Source organism: Rhineura floridana, chromosome 2 (genome assembly GCF_030035675.1).
Source record: "Rhineura floridana isolate rRhiFlo1 chromosome 2, rRhiFlo1.hap2, whole genome shotgun sequence".
NCBI classification, from domain to species: domain Eukaryota; kingdom Metazoa; phylum Chordata; class Lepidosauria; order Squamata; family Rhineuridae; genus Rhineura; species Rhineura floridana.
The window spans coordinates 51,494,163-51,513,726 of NC_084481.1; the positions used below are offsets into that span (position 1 = coordinate 51,494,163).

At 40.0% G+C, this 19,564-nt stretch overlaps 1 protein-coding gene across 5 annotated transcripts in view; it reads left to right on the forward strand.

Annotated features, from left to right (window-relative positions):
- The window catches only part of KCNH7 (potassium voltage-gated channel subfamily H member 7), a 466,148-nt gene that overhangs the window by 296,787 nt on the left and 149,797 nt on the right, over positions 1-19,564 (forward strand). For all 5 annotated transcript variants that reach the window (XM_061608627.1, XM_061608623.1, XM_061608624.1 and 2 more), the window contains 2 exons: positions 2,812-3,240; positions 8,319-8,533. In XM_061608627.1, coding sequence (XP_061464611.1) covers positions 2,812-3,240; positions 8,319-8,533 — 644 coding nt within the window. The remainder of the gene's footprint in view (positions 1-2,811; positions 3,241-8,318; positions 8,534-19,564) is intronic.

A 19,564-nucleotide genomic window follows, 5' to 3' on the forward strand; every position in this document is an offset into this window, starting at 1 on the left:
TGTGTAACCTTTCCAACTAAACTAACAGGGCTAAATTAGCAATTCAACCTATCATGGTTGTATTAACCTAGTGAAGCACAAAAGCCCATCTGCACCACCATGAATATTACAAAACTAGAACAGCAATAGGGTGGGGAGGGAACTTTCTACATTTTCCATTGCAAGAATGCAAGGAAATTCCATGAATGATCCTACTTTGTGGGCATGCAATACATCATAAACAAAGAACTATAGCAATTGTTTGAGCTGTGATGTAATTAGCTTGCCCACTTGATTTACAGACTGTTTTATAACTCAATTTCACATGCATTACAAAACCTACGCAATGACTTGATGTACTTTACTAATGTTTAGCTGTAGCCAGTTTTGTCAAGCATACATTAGATGTTAGGCAAAAGCTTTCTAAACAGCTCCCAAGATACATGTGATTGGATCTATGGGAACAGATTTAAAGACTGACGTCTCCAACAATTTTCTACTATGCGCTGTGTGTGTGTGTGTGTGCGCGCGTGTGTGTGTGATAGAGGAATGCCTCTGTCTCTGGCCAGCACACTATTTCTACGCACTGTGATTATTTTTATTTATTATTTATTTATTAACAAATTTATAAACTGCACTTTTCATAAAAGTACATCAAGGTGGCTTACGACATATAAAGACATGATAACATTAAAAAATCATTAAAATAGCCATGAACGTGTGAAGGATTGCTTGAAAACCTCTTATGTATTGCACATAGAGAAATTCCTTGCAATATATTAATGTAAATGTACTGCCTTCAAGTCGATTCCGACTTATGGTGACCCTATGAATAGGGTTTTCATGATAAGCGGTATGCAGAGGGGGTTTACCATTGCCTTCCTCTGAGGCTGAGAGGCAGTGACTGGCCCAAGGTCACCCAGTGAGCTTCATGGCTGTGTGGGGATTCGAATCCTGGGCTCCCAGGTCATAGTTCAACACTCTAACCACTAAGTCACACTGGCTCTCTGCAATATTTTACTTGTACCTTATTTAAATATTTTTATTTAAGTTCAAGAGATTTTGCAGTTGAACAGAAATCCCCCTTCTTTTTCTGAATTATTGTAATTTGTTTCAACTGGTGACGTAACATTTCAACACAACTTCATTGAATTATCAGTAGATAAATCAGACTAAAGATCAATTTCAAATTAAGATGGTTGACAATAAATCCTCATAAACAGTAGATTATTCCTTCCATTATCAGAGCTGATCTTTTCTTAATCAAGCTTATAATTCTGGGATTCTTTCTTCAGAATTTCAGAAACCTTGGCGAGCAGCATAATTAAGTATAGCTTTTCACACAGCAAATCTTGGCTACAGCTTTTGGTTAGTGAGCTTAACCACAAGTCCCAGTTTGGACAACATGCTAAGGAAAATCTAGGAACGCAGGAAGCTGTTTTATACCAAGTCAGACCAGTGGTCCATCTAGCTCAGTATTGTCCACACAGACTGGCAGCGGCTCTCCAAGGTTTCAGACAGGAATCTCTTCCAGCTCTACCTGGAGATGCCAGGGATTGAACCCAGGACCTTCAGCATGCAAGGCAGATGCTTTACCGCTAGGGATTGTGCTAGTGTTCCATTCAATTGGGATTTGGTACCGAATTTTCCATTAATTCACTTATTCACTTTCGTTGCAGATCAAATTTTTATATAGTGATTTTCTGTGGCTATTTTCAGAAACAGAAAATAAAAAAAGATCCATGTCAAAAATATTGATATTAACATTGATATTTTATTGATATTTCCTTTCAAAATATTTTCCTTTCAAAATATCAATATTTTCTTTAAAAATATATTAACATCAATATTTTTTCCGGGGGGGATGGATTGGTAAAAGCAGTGACTTGCAGACAAAGAAAGAACTCCAATTGATACCAGCCTGGAATCCTTTCGAATCAGCACCAGCCAACGAATCCCATCCCTATCTACCACTAAGCTGCAGCCCTTCCCATAGCTTGGGGGGAAGCAGTGCTCTTCTGTTTTGGGAAATGTTCCACATGCTCAGCCCCATTGCACATTTAAGAGAATGTGTCTGTCCCTCCTCATGAAAGGCATCCTGAGAATTGCAGAGTTCCCAGTCATGCACTAAAGTTTCTGGATCAGGGCATAAATGCAACAATTCTGGTGGGGGAGAAAATGAATTAGAATTCATATGTAGTACATTATTGGTTGTCTTTTCTAGAAGCTCCACATTAATAAAAGCTGCAATCCAGCATGCATTTGTCTGAGAGTAAGTCCCACTGAAGTCAACGAGACTTACTTCTGAGAAGGCATGTATAGGAATTCTCTGTAGAGAGTTAGTAGGGGCACAGACCCACATTGTTCATTTACGAATATGACCAGCAAATTAGGATAGCAATTATGCATCTTGGTTTGCTTTTTTTCAGAGAGGCATCGCTTTATTGAACTGCTCATGCCATTAGTTGTGTATTAAGTCATTTCTTTATGGTGGATACTGTTTTGTTAAAATACAAGCAAAGGTTCCCTCTACTCCTCAGAAAATATATTTTGGTGACTGATCGTATTTTTAAGCTGCTCTTACACCCAGTCCCCCAATGCTTTCAGAACTCAGGAAGTGTTTAATGAACGGTGTGGGGGGGGGGCTTTGCATCTGCAGCCTTCTGTAAAAGAAGACTGTGTGTATGTGTGCATAACATGAAAATATTCCCCTGCGGATTGTGACATCTGTGCTGATCCTCTTCTGACATACTGATCATATCATTGAGTTTAAGTGATTTCAGCAATTTGTTGTATTTTTAAAAAAATCTGGTCTTTTTCTTTTCTGCTTAGGCAAACTTTTTGGGTTCAAGATACCTGGGCTAAGTCTTTTAACATACCGAAAGCAGTCCTTGCCACAGGAAGATCCCGATGCAGTGATAGTTGATTCATCAAAACGCAGCAATGACTCGATGGCAATGAAGCACTTCAAGTCCCCGACGAAAGAAAGCTGCAGCCCTTCTGAAGCAGATGACACCAAGGCACTTATTCAGCCAAGCACATGTTCGCCTCCAGTGAATATATCAGGACCCCTTGATCATTCATCTCCAAAACGGCAGTGGGATCGCCTGTACCCAGAAATGCTACATTCAAGTACAGCACTAACACACGCTCAGTCGAAGGAAAGTATTTGCAGTATACGGAGAGCATCCTCAGTACACAACATAGAAGGGTTTAACATCCATCCCAAGAATGTGTTTCGGGACCGGCATGCGAGTGAAGGTACAATTTCTTTTAAAAAATCAACACTTTTAAACTGACAAACTATCAAATGAGATTACTACAAATTATGGTTTACATTATTACTCAGCTTCATCTAAACACAATAAAGTCAGACTACCTCTTCAACTGACTTGGCCCATAATGTTTCCTAAAATTAAGCCATCATTCAGGTTTTAAAAAATAATTTCTTTTCAACTTCGATAAATCACACTGGAACAGACAGCAAAAGAAACACAGGAAATAAAAAGCAGAATAAAACAACACTTAAAACAATTCCACAGTGGATTTAAAACATCATCATCATCATCATCATCATTATCATCATCATCATCATCATATAACAGGAAGCCTGGAAAAATAAAAAGATTTCTGCCTGGTGCTGAAATACTTTCAAAGTCAGTCAGGGCTGGCCCCTGACATTTTGCTGAGCTGGAGGAGCAAATGGCACCCATTTCCTCCATATCCAGGTCGAGGAAGATTGTGTCTATGGCTAGACAAGATATTTTGGCACCTGAGGCAGAAAATCCCACAAGAAGCTCTCCCACTCCCAGGCAGGAATAATAAATCAGCTGTCTGAGGTGGTAGCATGGCAATGTGCCCCACTGTAGAGTGGGCAGTCCTCAGTTGGAAGGCATTCTCGACTGGAAAGGCTGTTTGGCCCAAGTCCAGTTTAAAGATAAAGAACTCTAGGAAGGGGCCTAGAAGTTGCCCATCAGCACTTAGCACCTGTACAACAGAATGAGCAGGCACACAAGTCACCTGGTCACTGTCTTAAGTACTATATTTCTTTTTGAATTACTATAACAATTTAGAAATTTGCAACTACATATACAGATTAGCATACATGAACTTTATGGACATCTATATCCTCTTTGGTCCTCTTTCATGGTGATGCATCTCCTCTGTTTCAGTAATGTGTAAGTGGTCGTCCTATGACATGAACACTTCACTCTGGCAATGAAAGGGTGCCAGCTGAGCCTCCTTGGAAGAACATTCCATAGACAGGGTACCACAAATGGGATAGCCCTTCCTCCAGTTGCCACCCTCCTCATCTTGGAGGAGAAAGAAGGCCTCCAAAGATTATCTGGTGCGCAGGCAGACTCATGCTGCAGTTGGTGTACCCAGTGGCCCAAACAATGTGGGATATTAAAAAACTTGAAATTGTACCTGGAAACAAACAGGGAGACTGTGCAGTTGCTTAAGCACCACTAAGTTGGGTTCCCCTCTCCCAGTTCCCATTGGCAGCCATATTTTGAACTAACCATTGTTTCCAAACAGTCATCAAAAACAGCCCCACTTATAACACACTACTATAACACATTATATAATATTCTATAACACATGATGTGGTATACATTAAAGTAGTCTGCTGATTAGATAGATCCTAAAATTATTAGAGTATGGCTGTTAAATGTGCATAACTTTAGCTAGATCATGCCCATTGTCAGTTTGCTATAAATGAGGTCTGGATCCCTGTTTCAAGCAGCAACTTCCAATATCCCCTTGGAAGACTCTCCCAGAATTGGGGGCCTTCCACGATGGCACTCTGCAAGATAGGAGGGATTCCCATCTGGAGGAACTCTTGCCCCTCCTTCTGTGGCTAAGCACAAGTACTTTATACCCATACCCTCAGGGATGTTTGGATCTCACGCATCAGCTGGTTCAACAAAATAAAAATGGGACCCTTTTATATATATTGGATTAATAGTTTAATTAAAAAATAAACTCTTTTAAAACAACTACTCTTGAGTCTTTGGATATAGAGTTTATTGTTTTTCCCCTCTGCTTTTCTTTATTATGCTGAATATCAGACAATGGCCGTAATGTCAAAGGTAATGTAAACAAATGCAATGTATTGTCCAGTGCTTTCAGAGCCCTATTCTTTGGCATGTTAACTTGCCTGCTATATGAAATGTACAAATGCAACATTCTCATGCTGATCTCTCCTGGGCTGGGCACATGACTGAAATCTCGCTTGGTGAATGCATCACAATTTCCTTTGCTCTCACCACAATATCATTACAAGTAGTCATCAAGAGAAGCTATGAAGGATTGGGTGAAGCATGAATATGCTCTTTTAAATCAGCACAATTCAGTTAATCGCTTTTAAGTTCCATTTGATTTCAGCTGGAGAGTGAAACGTGCTTAATGTTCCCCCATTGAAATCAGTGGGGCTTAAATGTACTTAGCCTTGGCTGCCCATTTACAGAAGGAAGTAAACTTTGTATGCTACCAATCCTATGTAGGCAAAATAAACACCAAAGCTTCCAAGAGACGAACTTGCAAAAATACAAAAAATTGGACTTATAATGATCAATAATAGCAATGATACATTTTAAAATCTAATTCCATTTTACCTTTGACACATCAAGAAAATTAACTAATAATCTGGACCTTTGCAGTGTTCTTCACTTATTCCTCTTTTGTCTCCTTAAAACTAGTTTCACGCTCCTGGATGGCAGGGGGTATGGTTTAAGCTTACTGTAGTCTTCAAATGTGCATGCATGAATTTCATTTGCAATTTTACACAGAGAACATTCTTAATCACATTTGTTACATTCTGTCAATGGTCCTTTACACAAGGACAATGCACCTAAAAGACAATCAAACAGAGCCTTTTCTACATCTGTGTAAACAATTTGGATCTAATTCTTTATTTTTCCTTGAACCACCTAGAAAAAAATCCTTCTGGGACAAAAACATCACTCAGCTGAATCCAACAATGATATTTGGAGCCTACATATGGGAAACGAGGGAGGGGAGAAAGAGGGCTTTTGCACTTTTAGTCCTCTTCACGATTTCATGCATGTTGCAGACAGTTTGTGTACTGGGTAAAATGTCTCCTGTTGAAAGTGCATGGTGTGCATGACCAAAGGTCTGTAAGCAACACGTTGTTACTAATTGATGATGTCCACACATTTGCTTCTTGTGCCCGTCAGCAGTGGTTTAGATGTAGTATGGTGCCTTTTTGTGAGTGAAATAATATTTGTAAGTGGGTGCTGATTTTACAGTGCTTGATATTGTGCTTTTATATGTGTTGTGTCTTTAAACTATTGTTACTTGCTCCAACAGGACATAATCTAAATATCTGTAAATAACATTTTGCATACTTTTATGGAAAATAGACTTAAAGCACTAGTGTGTACCCTCCCCTTTCTTGTGCTACACACAAGCATAGCACAAAGAGCCAAAAGAGACCCATTTCATTCGGTCACGTATTGCTTGAATGGAAGGCTGCTCAAACAACACATCCTTCCCTTCCCCTCTTCCTCACTGTAGCCCTCTGACACACACACCCCAAAAAAAGCCTCTCTGGAGCATTGAGGTGCAGGGGTGGAAACACCTACCAAACAGCATGGGTTGCATCATATGGGGCTGTGGTGGGGATGTAAGAAGGCAGCAGTTTCCATTCCTCCCTGTGTTCATTGCAATCAGTGCTGTTTCCGTTTCACTGCAGTGCAGCAAATATTATGTTATTAATCTCGCTGTCCTCTTTTTAATGTAAGTTACATAAGTTGTGTAACTATTTAAGTAACTAATGTAACTTACATTCATTTCAATGTAAAGGGAGCATGTCAAAAAATCATTAACTCTGGCTCATTTGCAAACTTAAAACCAGAAATGATGTGAACAAATACCAGTCGTATTTGCTTGACTGATTTCTGTTCCTGACCACAGACAAACATGAAAATTGCAGCAATTTCTGCTTCCTTTTCCACTTTCATTGGAAATCTCTAACATCCCTAGGCTGCAGTGGGAGGGGAGAATTGCCCCAAATCAGGCAGAAGACACTTGTGTGAATGGATTGCAAGATTCCTTTGCTTGATTCTGAGCAATTCTTCCTTTTCACTGCACTCTCATATGACATAACTTGTGATGTTTGGTGAGCATCCCATCCCTCTAGAAAAGCTTGCTTTGGGGGGTGCAACAGCATTGGATACTACACATTCTCTCCAAATGTGTTTTGAAAAAGCATCCTGATCCATTCAGTTGGTGTTTGGAGAGCACAAATGCTGATCACAATAAACTATTTGGATTTTCTCCCTGATCTGGGCATCTAGGCATAAGGAAAGTTTTTATCTGTCACAATTCCCCTCACATTTCCTCTATCCTCACAACAACCCTGTGAGATAGGATAGGCTAACAGAGGGAGAATGACCCAAGGTCACTCTTGAGCATCATAGTTGAAGGGTGGGGAATTTGAACCTGGGTCTCCCTGGTGCATCTCTATCTGGTACAACAGCTCTGTTTTTGCCATGATGCATTCCAGGTGACATTGAACGATCCCAGATCAGACTTTTTTTCATTGGATAGACGTGTAAACAAGGTTTCCTTGGTTTCCACACTGAATGGGAGAATGGGTCTGTTCAATCTGATTGTCAGCATTAGTCATAAGAGCGTAAGAAAAGCCCTGCTGGATCAGACCAAGGCCCAGCTGGTCCAGCATCCTGTTTTCCACAGTGGCTGACCACAAACAGGACATGAACACAACAGCATTCTCCTCACTTGTGTTCCCCACCAATGAGTATTCAGAGGCACGCTACCTCTGATTACTGAAGGTAATTCAGCATCATGATTGCTATGACCCCATGATTTTTGTCTAAACTCCATGTAAAGGACCTCGAAATGCTTCTAGATTGACACTGCATCTAAAAGGCTTCCTGTATTCCTGGCTTTAGAAGCTCATGATTCTCAGTGTAGTCTGCAATATCTGAACTGCTCCAAAGTAAATGTGAGCAGTATTTCTCAGTTCAAGCACGCAAGTTGCAACAGGAATTTGAGAAATGCTGCTCAAATTTACTTTGGAGCAGTTCAACTATTGCAGACTACACTGAGAATCATGGGCTTCTAAAGTCTTAAGTCTTTTCCATTGCAGAAACTGAATTGCCTCTTTGGGGCTGCAGTCTAATACCCACTTACCTGGGAGTAAGCCCCACTGAATTCAATGGGGCGTACACCTGAGTCGACATGTATAGGATTGCACTGTTAGGTACTGCTTTCTGTAGTTCATGGATACCTCATCATGGAGTTATATAATGCTGACCTTGTCCTCTCCCCCCCCCCACTTCTATTTTTAGGTCCTTTTAACCATATCAAGTCAAGCCTGTTAGGATCTACATCAGATTCAAACCTCAACAAATACAGCACCATCAACAAGATTCCTCAGCTCACTCTGAACTTTTCTGATATCAAAAATGAAAAAAAAAGTTCATCACCTCCATCTTCAGAGAAAACAATTATTGCACCCAAAGTGAAAGACAGAACACACAATGTAACGGAGAAGGTTACACAGGTAGGAAATTTTTGATGGTATTATAGGCTGTTCCTAGGAAATGTATATATAAATATATATTACTTTACCTTTTCAGGTATGTACAATTGAGTGTGAATGGTATTGTGGATTTATTTCTAGCTTTATTCTTCAGATTAGTTGTACGTTCTGTTTCTAAACCAGTCCCCTGGGAAACAGTAACTTTATCCAGGAGGTTTTATTCCACTTGTAAATTTATACACCTGGCTTCATTTATACACATCATCTTTCAAAGTGGTAAATGTATGCTAGATTCACCCCCACCCCTAGATTTCACATCCAGTGAAATGCAGTAAATGTCAGAAATTCAATCAGTGTTGACATTTACTGGCAACCCTTACTGATTGTAGAAGGCCAATGGGAAATGTCAGAAAATTCAGACACTATCAACAACTTTCAAAGGCATCTGAGTGCCTTGGATAAACTTAATCCTAATTTGTATCATATGCCAGTAAAAGATTTATTTCTGCCATTTACAAGAAGATTTAAACTGAAGCCTACTTATAATGTGTCCAACATTCACTACCTCACAACTCAGCAATTTCTGAAAATCACCAGGTCATCTCAAGAATTGCATACCATCAGTAAATGGCAATAGTGCCAGATTGACTCCACCAGTACACTCCTGTAGCCCCAACCTCCCCAGCCCCATCAAGGTAAGCCACAACAACACTGGCATTGGAAAGGCGGCTCTGTCCCACCACATAGGCCACTATGGCAAAATGGCCCACATTTTCATTCTTGGGCAGGTGAAATACTTTCAGCAATGGCCACCTTTTTCAGCCTGTGGCTCAAGCTACTAGGAGACTGGAGCCAAGTCAGTATTCAAGATCTGCAGTGCTTCTCATCCAATATGTACTACTTCTGGATCAAAATAAGATGATCCTCTTCAGAGGCCCCTTTGATGGTGCAGAGGCCTCTCGGCTGTCATCATATTGTGCTAGGATAGAAGACCGTTAGATCAGAAACAGCCCTCTTCGTAATCGGCACAAGGAATGGTATAGTCGCACAATCATCCTCAATGATGTGCACAGGTCCTTAAATTAGGTGGGGGCACAGCCTCTAAAACAGGAATAGGGAACCTGTGACCAGATGTTGCAGGATTCCAACTTCTATCATCCCTGACCATTGGCCATCCTGGCTTGGGCTGATCGGAGTTTAGTTTTATGATGATTTTATTGTTTCATTTTCAGTATGCATTGTTTTTATGTATAGTGCTTAGAAATGCAAATGATTAGGCAGCATATAAATGCTTTAAATAAATAAAATAGAGTCCAACAATGTCTGGAGAGTCATAGATTCCCCTATTCCTGCTCTAAAAGAAAAATATCTGTCTGGGAAACCTACCCACATAGAACCAAAATCGCAACGCAGGCATTAAAAGATGCGTAGCATTCTGTGAGTGGGTTGAGGTCAAAGTCTTCCCTCTTTGCTTTACTAGAGATAGAAGCTTCACATTCTTTATGCGCTCAGAGGCATAAGGCTATGGAACTGATTCTTTCTGGGGCTACAAGGGGGAAGCCCTTGCTCACATAGTAATACTATGTTTTCATCAGGGAGGTGTCCAGTGGCTTTTAAAATAAAAGTTTGCATTTATCTAGTTCTTCATGTCTATGATCTCTGTAATACTTACAACAGCACTATAAAATGGACTTTGGACTTATGATCTTACTTCTACCTTGATGGCACCTCTGGGCAATGGCAATGTTACACCCATATTACTGATGGGGATGGGAGAGAGAGTGGCTTGCTTAAGACCACTCAGTGAATTCCTGGCCAAAGTAACATGTGAATCTGGCACATATTGGCTCACAGCTTCTTCTTTCAACAACTGTGGTATGCTAGCTCTGAACGTCCTGACAATATGTCAACGTATCTCTCTTTTATGCATCATATCACCTATGGAGCTGCATGTCATTGGCTGAACATCACTACATAATAATAAGACTGTTGAAAATCAACAGTAAATAGGCTCCAATCACTCAGGAATGGTGCACCTTGGAGATGAACACTTCAGTGGCACATCCCAATTTCAGTGACACTTAGAAGTTAGCCAGGATAACAGCCAGAAATATAGACTGGAAACATAGGCTGGAATTTTGATTCCAACAACAACTTGCATGCATGAAGAGAACTGATCCACAATAAACACCCATCTGGGAGCACCCTTAGTCTCTTCTAATTCACTAAGCCTTGAGTTATTTGCATTTATTAATCATGGAAAACATGGAAGTGTTTTTACTATTAACAAAACCTATTTTAATAAATTATGGTATTTATTTATTTATTTATTTCTATCCAGCCCTTCCAGGGCACTCAGGGCGGTTTACAAAAAATAAAAATAAAATTACAAAAATAAAATCAAACATGTACATAATAAAACTGTAAACAATAAAATCACAAAAACATTAAAATACATAAAATACAATTAAAATACATAAAATACTATATATAACCGTCAGGGAGGAAGCAGAGCAGACTTCTTGGTAGTGTAAGTCCAACTTCACACGCACAGACATACCCACACTTCTAAATGCTGATGAGATAAATGAATGCCAAAATATGCCATTCCTATTTACTAGCTATTCCATATCAGAGATTAATGTTTTAAAGGGTAAAAAATAGATCTACTTGTAAATTAATAGCCAAATCATTTATACACTTATACAAGACCCTGGCAGAATCAGTTTAGGTCAGTCTGACTCTACAGCTCTCTAAATTTAAAACTGAATTTGAAGTGCTCTCTAAGATGCCAAGGATCCTTCGCAGAATGTGTCCAGTGTAATTTAGCTCATGTTTCTTTTCTCTTTATAGTTTTATAAAAAAAATTATGTTCCTGGTGCTCACTTTACAAGTACAGTATTTCTGATGAGAATGAGAAAGAAATGAACAAAGAATCAAGGAGAAATTCTTTTCCCATGTATTACCTTTTCTTATTGATCATCTCCATTATTTATTTGTATGTTTAACAGCATCAGCACATGGTGCATGACACTTTACAGAGTACAAGAGAACAGGTCCCTGACTTAAGGGACTTGGGTAAGGGCCATAGCTCAATGGTAGAGTGCATGCTTTGGATGCAGAAAGTCCCAGGTTCAATCCCTAGCATGTCCACATAGGGCTGGAAAAGATCCTTGTCTGACAGCTGCCAGTAAGTCTAGACAATATTGAGTTAAATCAGTGTATTACTTCAGGTTGTTTTGGATTACCAGAGATGAGATGCAGACAAGAGATTTGCTTACAAAGAGTTAAAATTTATTGAGTAACTTACAGCATTCAGCCAAGTAGCCCAATAAAAGTGGAACAGCCACACAGCTCTGCAGTAGCTCGTGTCAGACTGAACACCCCATTGGGCACACGCAACACTTTTATAGTATTGAAGCTAGCATGTGGCATTGGCATGATTACATACAATTATTGGCAGGATTACATACACAAATGATATTTTTCATGCATTGAACATTACAGCATAACACCGATAATTGGTTATTTGACCTTCTCATAGAACATCTTCAAAAGCCAACTAATTGCTAGAAAACTATATGGAAACACCCTGGCACCCATCCTTGGCAAACTATATGTCGACTGTATCTTTACTTCCATCTCTGCTAACAAGCAGTTTGCATACTATCTTTCTTCTGACCGTCCTTTGACTCGTCCATCTGTCAAGCAACTGCTCATTAGCCATCCCTTGATTTATTGACCTACTTTGATAATATAACCTAGGCTTAAGCCAACTATAAAACACCTTGCTCATAACATATTCTTGAATATATCCCTAATTGGGCTCCTTTGATGCCTCTCTACTAACAAGGTACATTCCCAGTATTATACTGGGCAGGTCATCATGCCCTTTCCTAGCTTAAGTTTTCAGATGATTATGGAATGCAGGGGCCTGAAAAGGGGAATACAAGCCTTCAGGTTCACTAGCAAATACATATTGAATCTATGCTTAACATAAGGCTACAATATCTTGCTATAGGCCTCTACTTGCTTGCTGAAAATAACAAATTGGTACAGGGTGTACAATCAGATGTCCCAACTGACTCAGTATACTGCAGCTTCCTATGTTCCAATGAACTTTCACTCTATTTCATCTATTTAGGATTTGGGATGTCACTGAAATTAACAGAGCTGTGCCTGTTCTGATCGGACTATTCTGATCCAGATGAGAACTTTCCCATCACCCTAACCAATTATCTTGAACCATTAAGGATCTCAGGTAGCAAGCAAAGACTTTAAGACTTCTGATTGTGCCCTGGAAGTCACATCTCCACATGTCCCTCACCTGACATCCTATATGATGTTAGATTTGGGGCAAGTGGGTACAATTTGGGAGAAGTGGCCCACAAGCCAGAGGTTCCCCACCCCTGCGGTAAAGGGTCCATTGGCTGAAACTGTAAATGTCCGTTCTGAGAACTGGAAGATGTAATGGTTTAATGTTATCAGCAACTCAACAAATTGCAAGACGGAATATGATCTGATTTAGAGGACTAAAGTGGACACAGATTTCCATACAATATATATATGCAATATATGCAAATTTAGAAATCAAAATGCAAAGCCTCTCACCATAGTTGGGAACTATAACCAGATGACCTCTGTGTTTGCTCAGACTGTTTTCCAGGTGTTGTTGGACAACTCTCCCTTCTTAGGGTGCTTGATCTTTAATCTGGACTTGGATTAGAAAGTCCATCAAATAGAGGACTGTCCTCTGTAAAGGAGGACACGTGGCCACCCTTCACCTATTGGAATATCAGATCTGGTTTGACCAAAAAAAATTAAAACCCTATTTCAGCATCTCAATTAAATCTTTCTATGGAGTCTTGCGTGCACAAGTGTACCAAGCCTGGTCTGTAGGTGGGGCTAATCACCATATTTGCTCCCAAGTACCCTGTTTTGGAGCCCAGAGAAAGCCTCTGTGCACTTTGAGCCCATCCATATGACTATAATCTGCAATGTTATAGCTTTGTGTTCTCATGAGTTCACTGTCGTCCATATGACGTTGCAAGGTAGAACGGATTTTCGCATTCACAAATCCACATTAGAAATACCACTGAAAGACCAACATGCTTTGCTAAACTAATAATCAATCTCATGAATGTCTGTGCACTTGGGCACAATGCCACAAACTTTGCTGCAATAGGCGGTCTATGGGCATTCCCCCGTTATATGCCAAGCCCCTTGTCTCCTTCCCACCCAATAGCACATCCACAAACCTGCTCATGCATGGAATTTTTTTAAAAAAAAATGTGTTTCTGTGCTTTTCTGACAAAGTGCGCAAAAAGCGAATGACCAGTCTCTGAAAAGAGGTGGACTTAGGGAAATGCCCAATGCTAAAGCAAAAAACAAAACAGCCCACACATATGGATGCTTGATAATCAGGTTTTCACGATAATCCAACCACAAACAGGACATGTATGGATCTCGAGGCCACCAACCAAATATGGAAAATACAGATTTTGCGGTTAGGTATGGATGGGTCCTTCATCTCATTTTCCTCTGTCACATAAAGAAAATGTGACATTTCTTGCTTTTCTTGATAATGCTGCCTTGTCTTTGATCTTCCTGGGCAGAGAAGAGCTTCTTCATCACATCTTAAATGCTGCCAGGGAGGGGGGGGGAAGAAGCAGGCAAAAATATTTGAACAATTGGGAGCAAAGGGTGTTTCAGGACCGGTTCTGTGAATCATCTCAGCCACACATTTTTTATTTACTTAGACAAAGTTTTCAACTGAATAGCACCAGTTGTGTAAATGTTTGCCGCCAGTTCAATGTATTCTGCCGCACAGAGCATTCGCTATTACAATTGGCATATTCTCCTAATAGGAATGTAGCAGCACCGTGATCTGTCCCACCATCTGGGGATTACATTTCAGGTATATTTATTAACTTGTAAATTGTATCTATATTTGTAATTTTGGTGGATACATTTTACTCACGTATTCCTATGTGCTATTCCAAAAGTATTGAGTTTGTGCTTGTTTGAATATGCTAAATTAACTAACTGCTGACATCCTAAGTGATAGGGTGAAATAAAAAATTAAATAAATCTACTCAGAATTTCCATATTATTATTATAGACTGAAATTTTGAGGGTGATGTTAATTCTGTAGCGTGTACCTAAAAGAAGTAGAAAGGACCCCCAAAGGAGATCCTATGAACTGGACACTTCATGATATATCACCCCATTTCCAAATGTCCCAAGCCACACTATAATCCTTTGGTGTGGGTGTGGGTGTCAATTTGATGTTTATATCCTTCTTTGCCATTCATTTTTCTTGACAACCAGTTCAGAAGAACAGTCCAATTGCTACATATTTGATTGATTGATTGATTGATTGATTGATTGATTGATTTCCCGCCCTTCCTCCCAGCAGGAGCCCAGGGTGGCATATTTTACACTGACTTGTTCAGATGGGGTCTTGGCAGTGAGTGTCAGAAAGAAACAAGTCCTCCCATGGGCACAAAAAAAGTAGCTTTTATTAAAGAAAGCTGAAATGCAAAAACCTGACATTGCTTCCTTTTTAATGAATTCCAAAAAAAAAGGGGGGGGGAGGAGATTCTGGTCTGCAAACTATAGTTTGAAGAAAGAGGCTCAACAATAGGTAACTTAATTTCTCCCTCTCTCGTCCCTCCATCTCTCTCTCACATACACATACACACACATACTTGCACTCACACACACACATTATAATTCCTTATAGATATATAATTCATATTAACTCCAAAGCAAAGAGCCATTCTAAGATCTCATGCTAGCTTTTGCAGTCGGGCAGGACCATATGTAGAAGCCTCTTCCTATTTAAAAAACTGTTTTTATAAATAAAATCTGGAAAAGTATAAGAAAGCATATGGATTATGTTAATTCAAAATATGGATTATGTTAATTCACTTAGACCCTATAGAAATCAGAATTTTGTAAAAATAATCCTTACAGACCACCTCACACACTGAAAGGGGGGGGGGAAACTACTTCCACAGGTTTGATATTACTGCTTATAAGAATAATCAGTTAATCACCATATATTGAAAGTGCAGTGCAACCTGGGCAAGGAGCAGGTGGGTGAGGCTAAGCAAGCGCCTAAGGAGCATGAGCTTGCTGATGGTGGTCATCACATGCCAGTGTCCAGAGGTACTAGGGATTTGGTGAGGAAGGGTTGCCTAGGGTTCCTGTTCCTGGTGTTGGGGGGGTTGGCACGCAAAGCATGCGTAGAGGCACAAGCCCCTAGTACCATAATAAATTTGTTAGTCATGAAGGTGCTAGTACTATTCTTTTTGTTGTTTTGCTGAAATTGCATTATGATCTACTTTACAGGGTTGTTGTAAGGATGAAAAGACTATGAAGCATTCGGCAAACCTAAAATGCTATTACAAAAAAGTGGGGTGGCTCAGACGATGGTTCAGATAAGAACTCTGTGAGCAAAGCCTGTACCTAGTACAGGAGCATGGGTTGTTTCCTGCCTGCTCACCCCACCCAGGCAAGCTGTCCCAGCAGACAGCCACATGTTGCATTTGCCAAGGACCTCCATGTAAAGTCCAATGTTTGCAGCCCTTAATATCCTGATTGGGTCCCAGATTCTATTGTTGTTGTTGTTGTTCTGAGTCTGTGGTTCTGAAACCACCCAATGAGTTTTGGCTATGGGGCGGTATATAAATGTAATAAATAAATAATAAATAAATAAACACACTTGGTCAGACAGTCAACTCAGTTGCTCTCTTTAATCAGAAACTATTTTATTAAACCAAATAAATGAATGATACACAGAATCTCCAAGAAGGCTTACAGTCTTTGAGGAGAGTGAACTGAGCATGATGATGATGTTGGAGTTTAATGGTAGATGATTCTATTGTTGACTGTAGGATTGTTGAGAAGATAGGCTCAATGAGGAAATAGTCCTTTGAGAAAGATCAGGTTTCAGAGAGACAGCTTCTGAAAGATACAGCTTTGAAAATTGCTTGCTGGGAGAGACAGCTTCTGAGAGAGAGAGGGAGAGAGAGATTGAGAGAGAAGGAGTATTGTCCTCTGGAGCTACTAGGCCTCCTGCGAGCTTTGCCAATGGCAGAAACAAACTGAGGCAACTTTTGGAGGGAAAAACTAACTGTAGGAAACTAGTCAGGACTGATCAATTAAAAAAAATGGGATGATAGCACCTGACAGGAAGTTACATTTTAGTTCAGGGAGCATAGAGCTAGGCTCTAGAGTTCCATAACTCTAGCCCAATATATACGTTGTTATCACCAGGGCTGTGGAGTCGGTATGTCAAACCTTCGACTCCGACTCCTCTATTTTTCTACTGTCCGACTCCGACTCCTTCATAAATGGCAAATGTATATTAATTTTTCTACTGTCTGACTCCGACTCTGACTCCTTCATAAATGGCAAATGTATATTAATGAATTAGTATTAATAAATTAATATTAATATTAAAATATTAATTTTATTTTGAAGTCAGAGTCAGTACATTTCTACTGACTCTGACTCCGACTCCACCCAGAATTGCTTCCGACTCAGACTCCACCCAAAATTGCTTCTGACTCAAACCCCACGACTCCATCTCCGACTCCACAGGCCTGGTTATCACAACAGGGCATTCTAAACCCTGTGGAGGCAGCACTATTATTATTATTATTATTATTACAGTAGGGCCCCACTCATATGGTGGGTTACGTTCCAGACCCCTGCCGTAAAGCAAAAACCACTGAAAATCAGGACTCATTGAATAGAATGGCGTGCGACACCCAAAAACTGCCGTAAAAGCGGAACAAGCACCGTATGAGTGGGGCTTTAGTCTACTTGCGTCTAATTGAGACCGCTGCATTATCGAAGTGCCGTAAAGGGAAGCGCTATAAAGTGGGACCCTACTGTATTAGTTTTTTCATTATTCCAAACCTGCTCCCCTTCCCCAGTTCAGATTTGAGGGGGAGGCATACTGGAGAGAAACTGTTCATTTTGATTATTCCTTATTTATCAGTATTACATTTATGTCCATTCCACCTTTCCTGCAAGGGGCTCAAGGTGGCATTCATGGGTTTCCTTTTCCCTATGTTATCCTAAAAGCAATTCTGAGAAGTAGGTTAGGCTGAGAGACAGTGATCACACAGTGAGTGTCCTGGCTGAGGGGTGATTTTAACTGTAGTCTCCCAGGTCCTAGTCCACTTAATTTCCTTCCACTGCATTCCACATTCTGGAAACAAGATGTAGATGTTAATAAGCTTGGGAAGGAGAGTAATCTTTACGCATAGGTCTGGCAAACACATATCACACAAAGCTCAGATCTGAGGCAGTTTAGTATTGAAACAAACTGGAGATAAGTGGGAGTTATCTTGAAGCCGCTAGAGCCCAAAAGGAATTGCTACAATTTCCAGAGAAAGAGTGATTGGGGGTTGCAGGGGGAGCAGAAGATTTGTATTTGTTAATTCTTATAAGATAAATATACAGTAGTCCAGGGACTAGCTTTGACCTAATAACATAGCCAGGCAGTAACTCTAGGCCTCTGTATGTTGGGGTTTTTTTTTTTGTTCTTGTTGTTTTTGCTAAAGGTTGGTCCATATAGGTCCCCAAGATGTAGCATCTACCCTGGGTGCAGTGTGAGAGCATGCCTTGGGTTTGCATGCACTCATATGCTATGCACAGAATGTCCACTATTGGGCAAGAAACAAACCAGCATGCAAACAACAAGGTGCATCATCAGTGAGTATAAAGGGGTTGAGCTGAGCACATGGAACCACTGTTACTGCTTTTATGGATCTAAGGGAATGAGGTCAAAGGTAAATGAAACGCAAATAGAAAAGAAAACCAAAAGACAGTGATGGTTCCCTAAATGCAGTGCCATACCAACCACAACAAGATTCCTATGAGTAAGGCAGAAAACTCAGTATGCTGCAACCAGTCAGGGTTCCTAACCAAAGTGAACACTAAAAAACCTGGAGCCAGTCAGCCAAAGTCACAGAAATCCCCATGCAGCCCAACCTGATCCAGGGGCTGCAGTTAGTGCAGAATGCTGTGGCACGATTGCTGACATTAGTGAGACCCTATCAGCACATAATATATCTGCTCTGAAATCTGCGCTGGTTGTTGATTTGCTACCAGGCCAAGTTCAAAGTGAACTTTCCATGTTACAGGTGCTACAATAGTACTTGTTCTGCTCTTATAAGAAATCAATCCCTTAGTGTGGCAGCACCTACACTTTGGAACTCCCTGCGTATTGACATTAGGCTGGCGCCTTCATTGCACTCTTTTTGACACCTACTAAAAACATTTTTGTTTAGGCAAGCTTACCCAGGCATATAAAATTTATTATGCTTTTAATCTGTTTTTAACTCATTGTTGGTTTTATTATTTTAAATGTTTTTAAATACCTGTTTTTAACTGTTTTTGCCAATAATTTTATTATTTTAATTCCTTCTGTAAACTGGGTTGAGTGATTTTTTTTACAGTAAATTGGTATATAAATGTTGTAAGTAAAATACATACATAAATTTCAGAGTCACTGTGGCCCTTGGCTCTCTTTCCTCTTCTAGGAACAAAGGAATCTGCCTTATACCGACTCAGGCCATTTGGTACTATCTAGTTCAGTATTGATGACATGGACTAGTATTGGCTCTTCAGGATTCCAGGCAATAGTCTTTTCCAGAGATTGGATTTTGGACCTTTGCATGCAAAGCATGTGCCCTACCACTAAGCTACAGCTCTCTTTTAAAATTGCCCCTTTCAATTCACTAATGAATGCACAACATACCTAGGGCAGATCCACACCATGCATTTAAAGCACATTCAACATACATTTGATGAACGTGAATCACATTACAGAATCATGGGAACTGTAGTTTGTTAAGGGTGGTGGGAACTGTAACTGTGAGGGGGGAAACTACACTTCCCAGGATTCTTTAGGGGAAGTCATGCGCTTTAAATGCGAGTTGGAAGTGCTTTAAATGTATTATGTAGATCTGCATTACTTCATAAACTTTGCCTGCATATAAATCATTTTAATTATTTTTAAAATGGAAATCA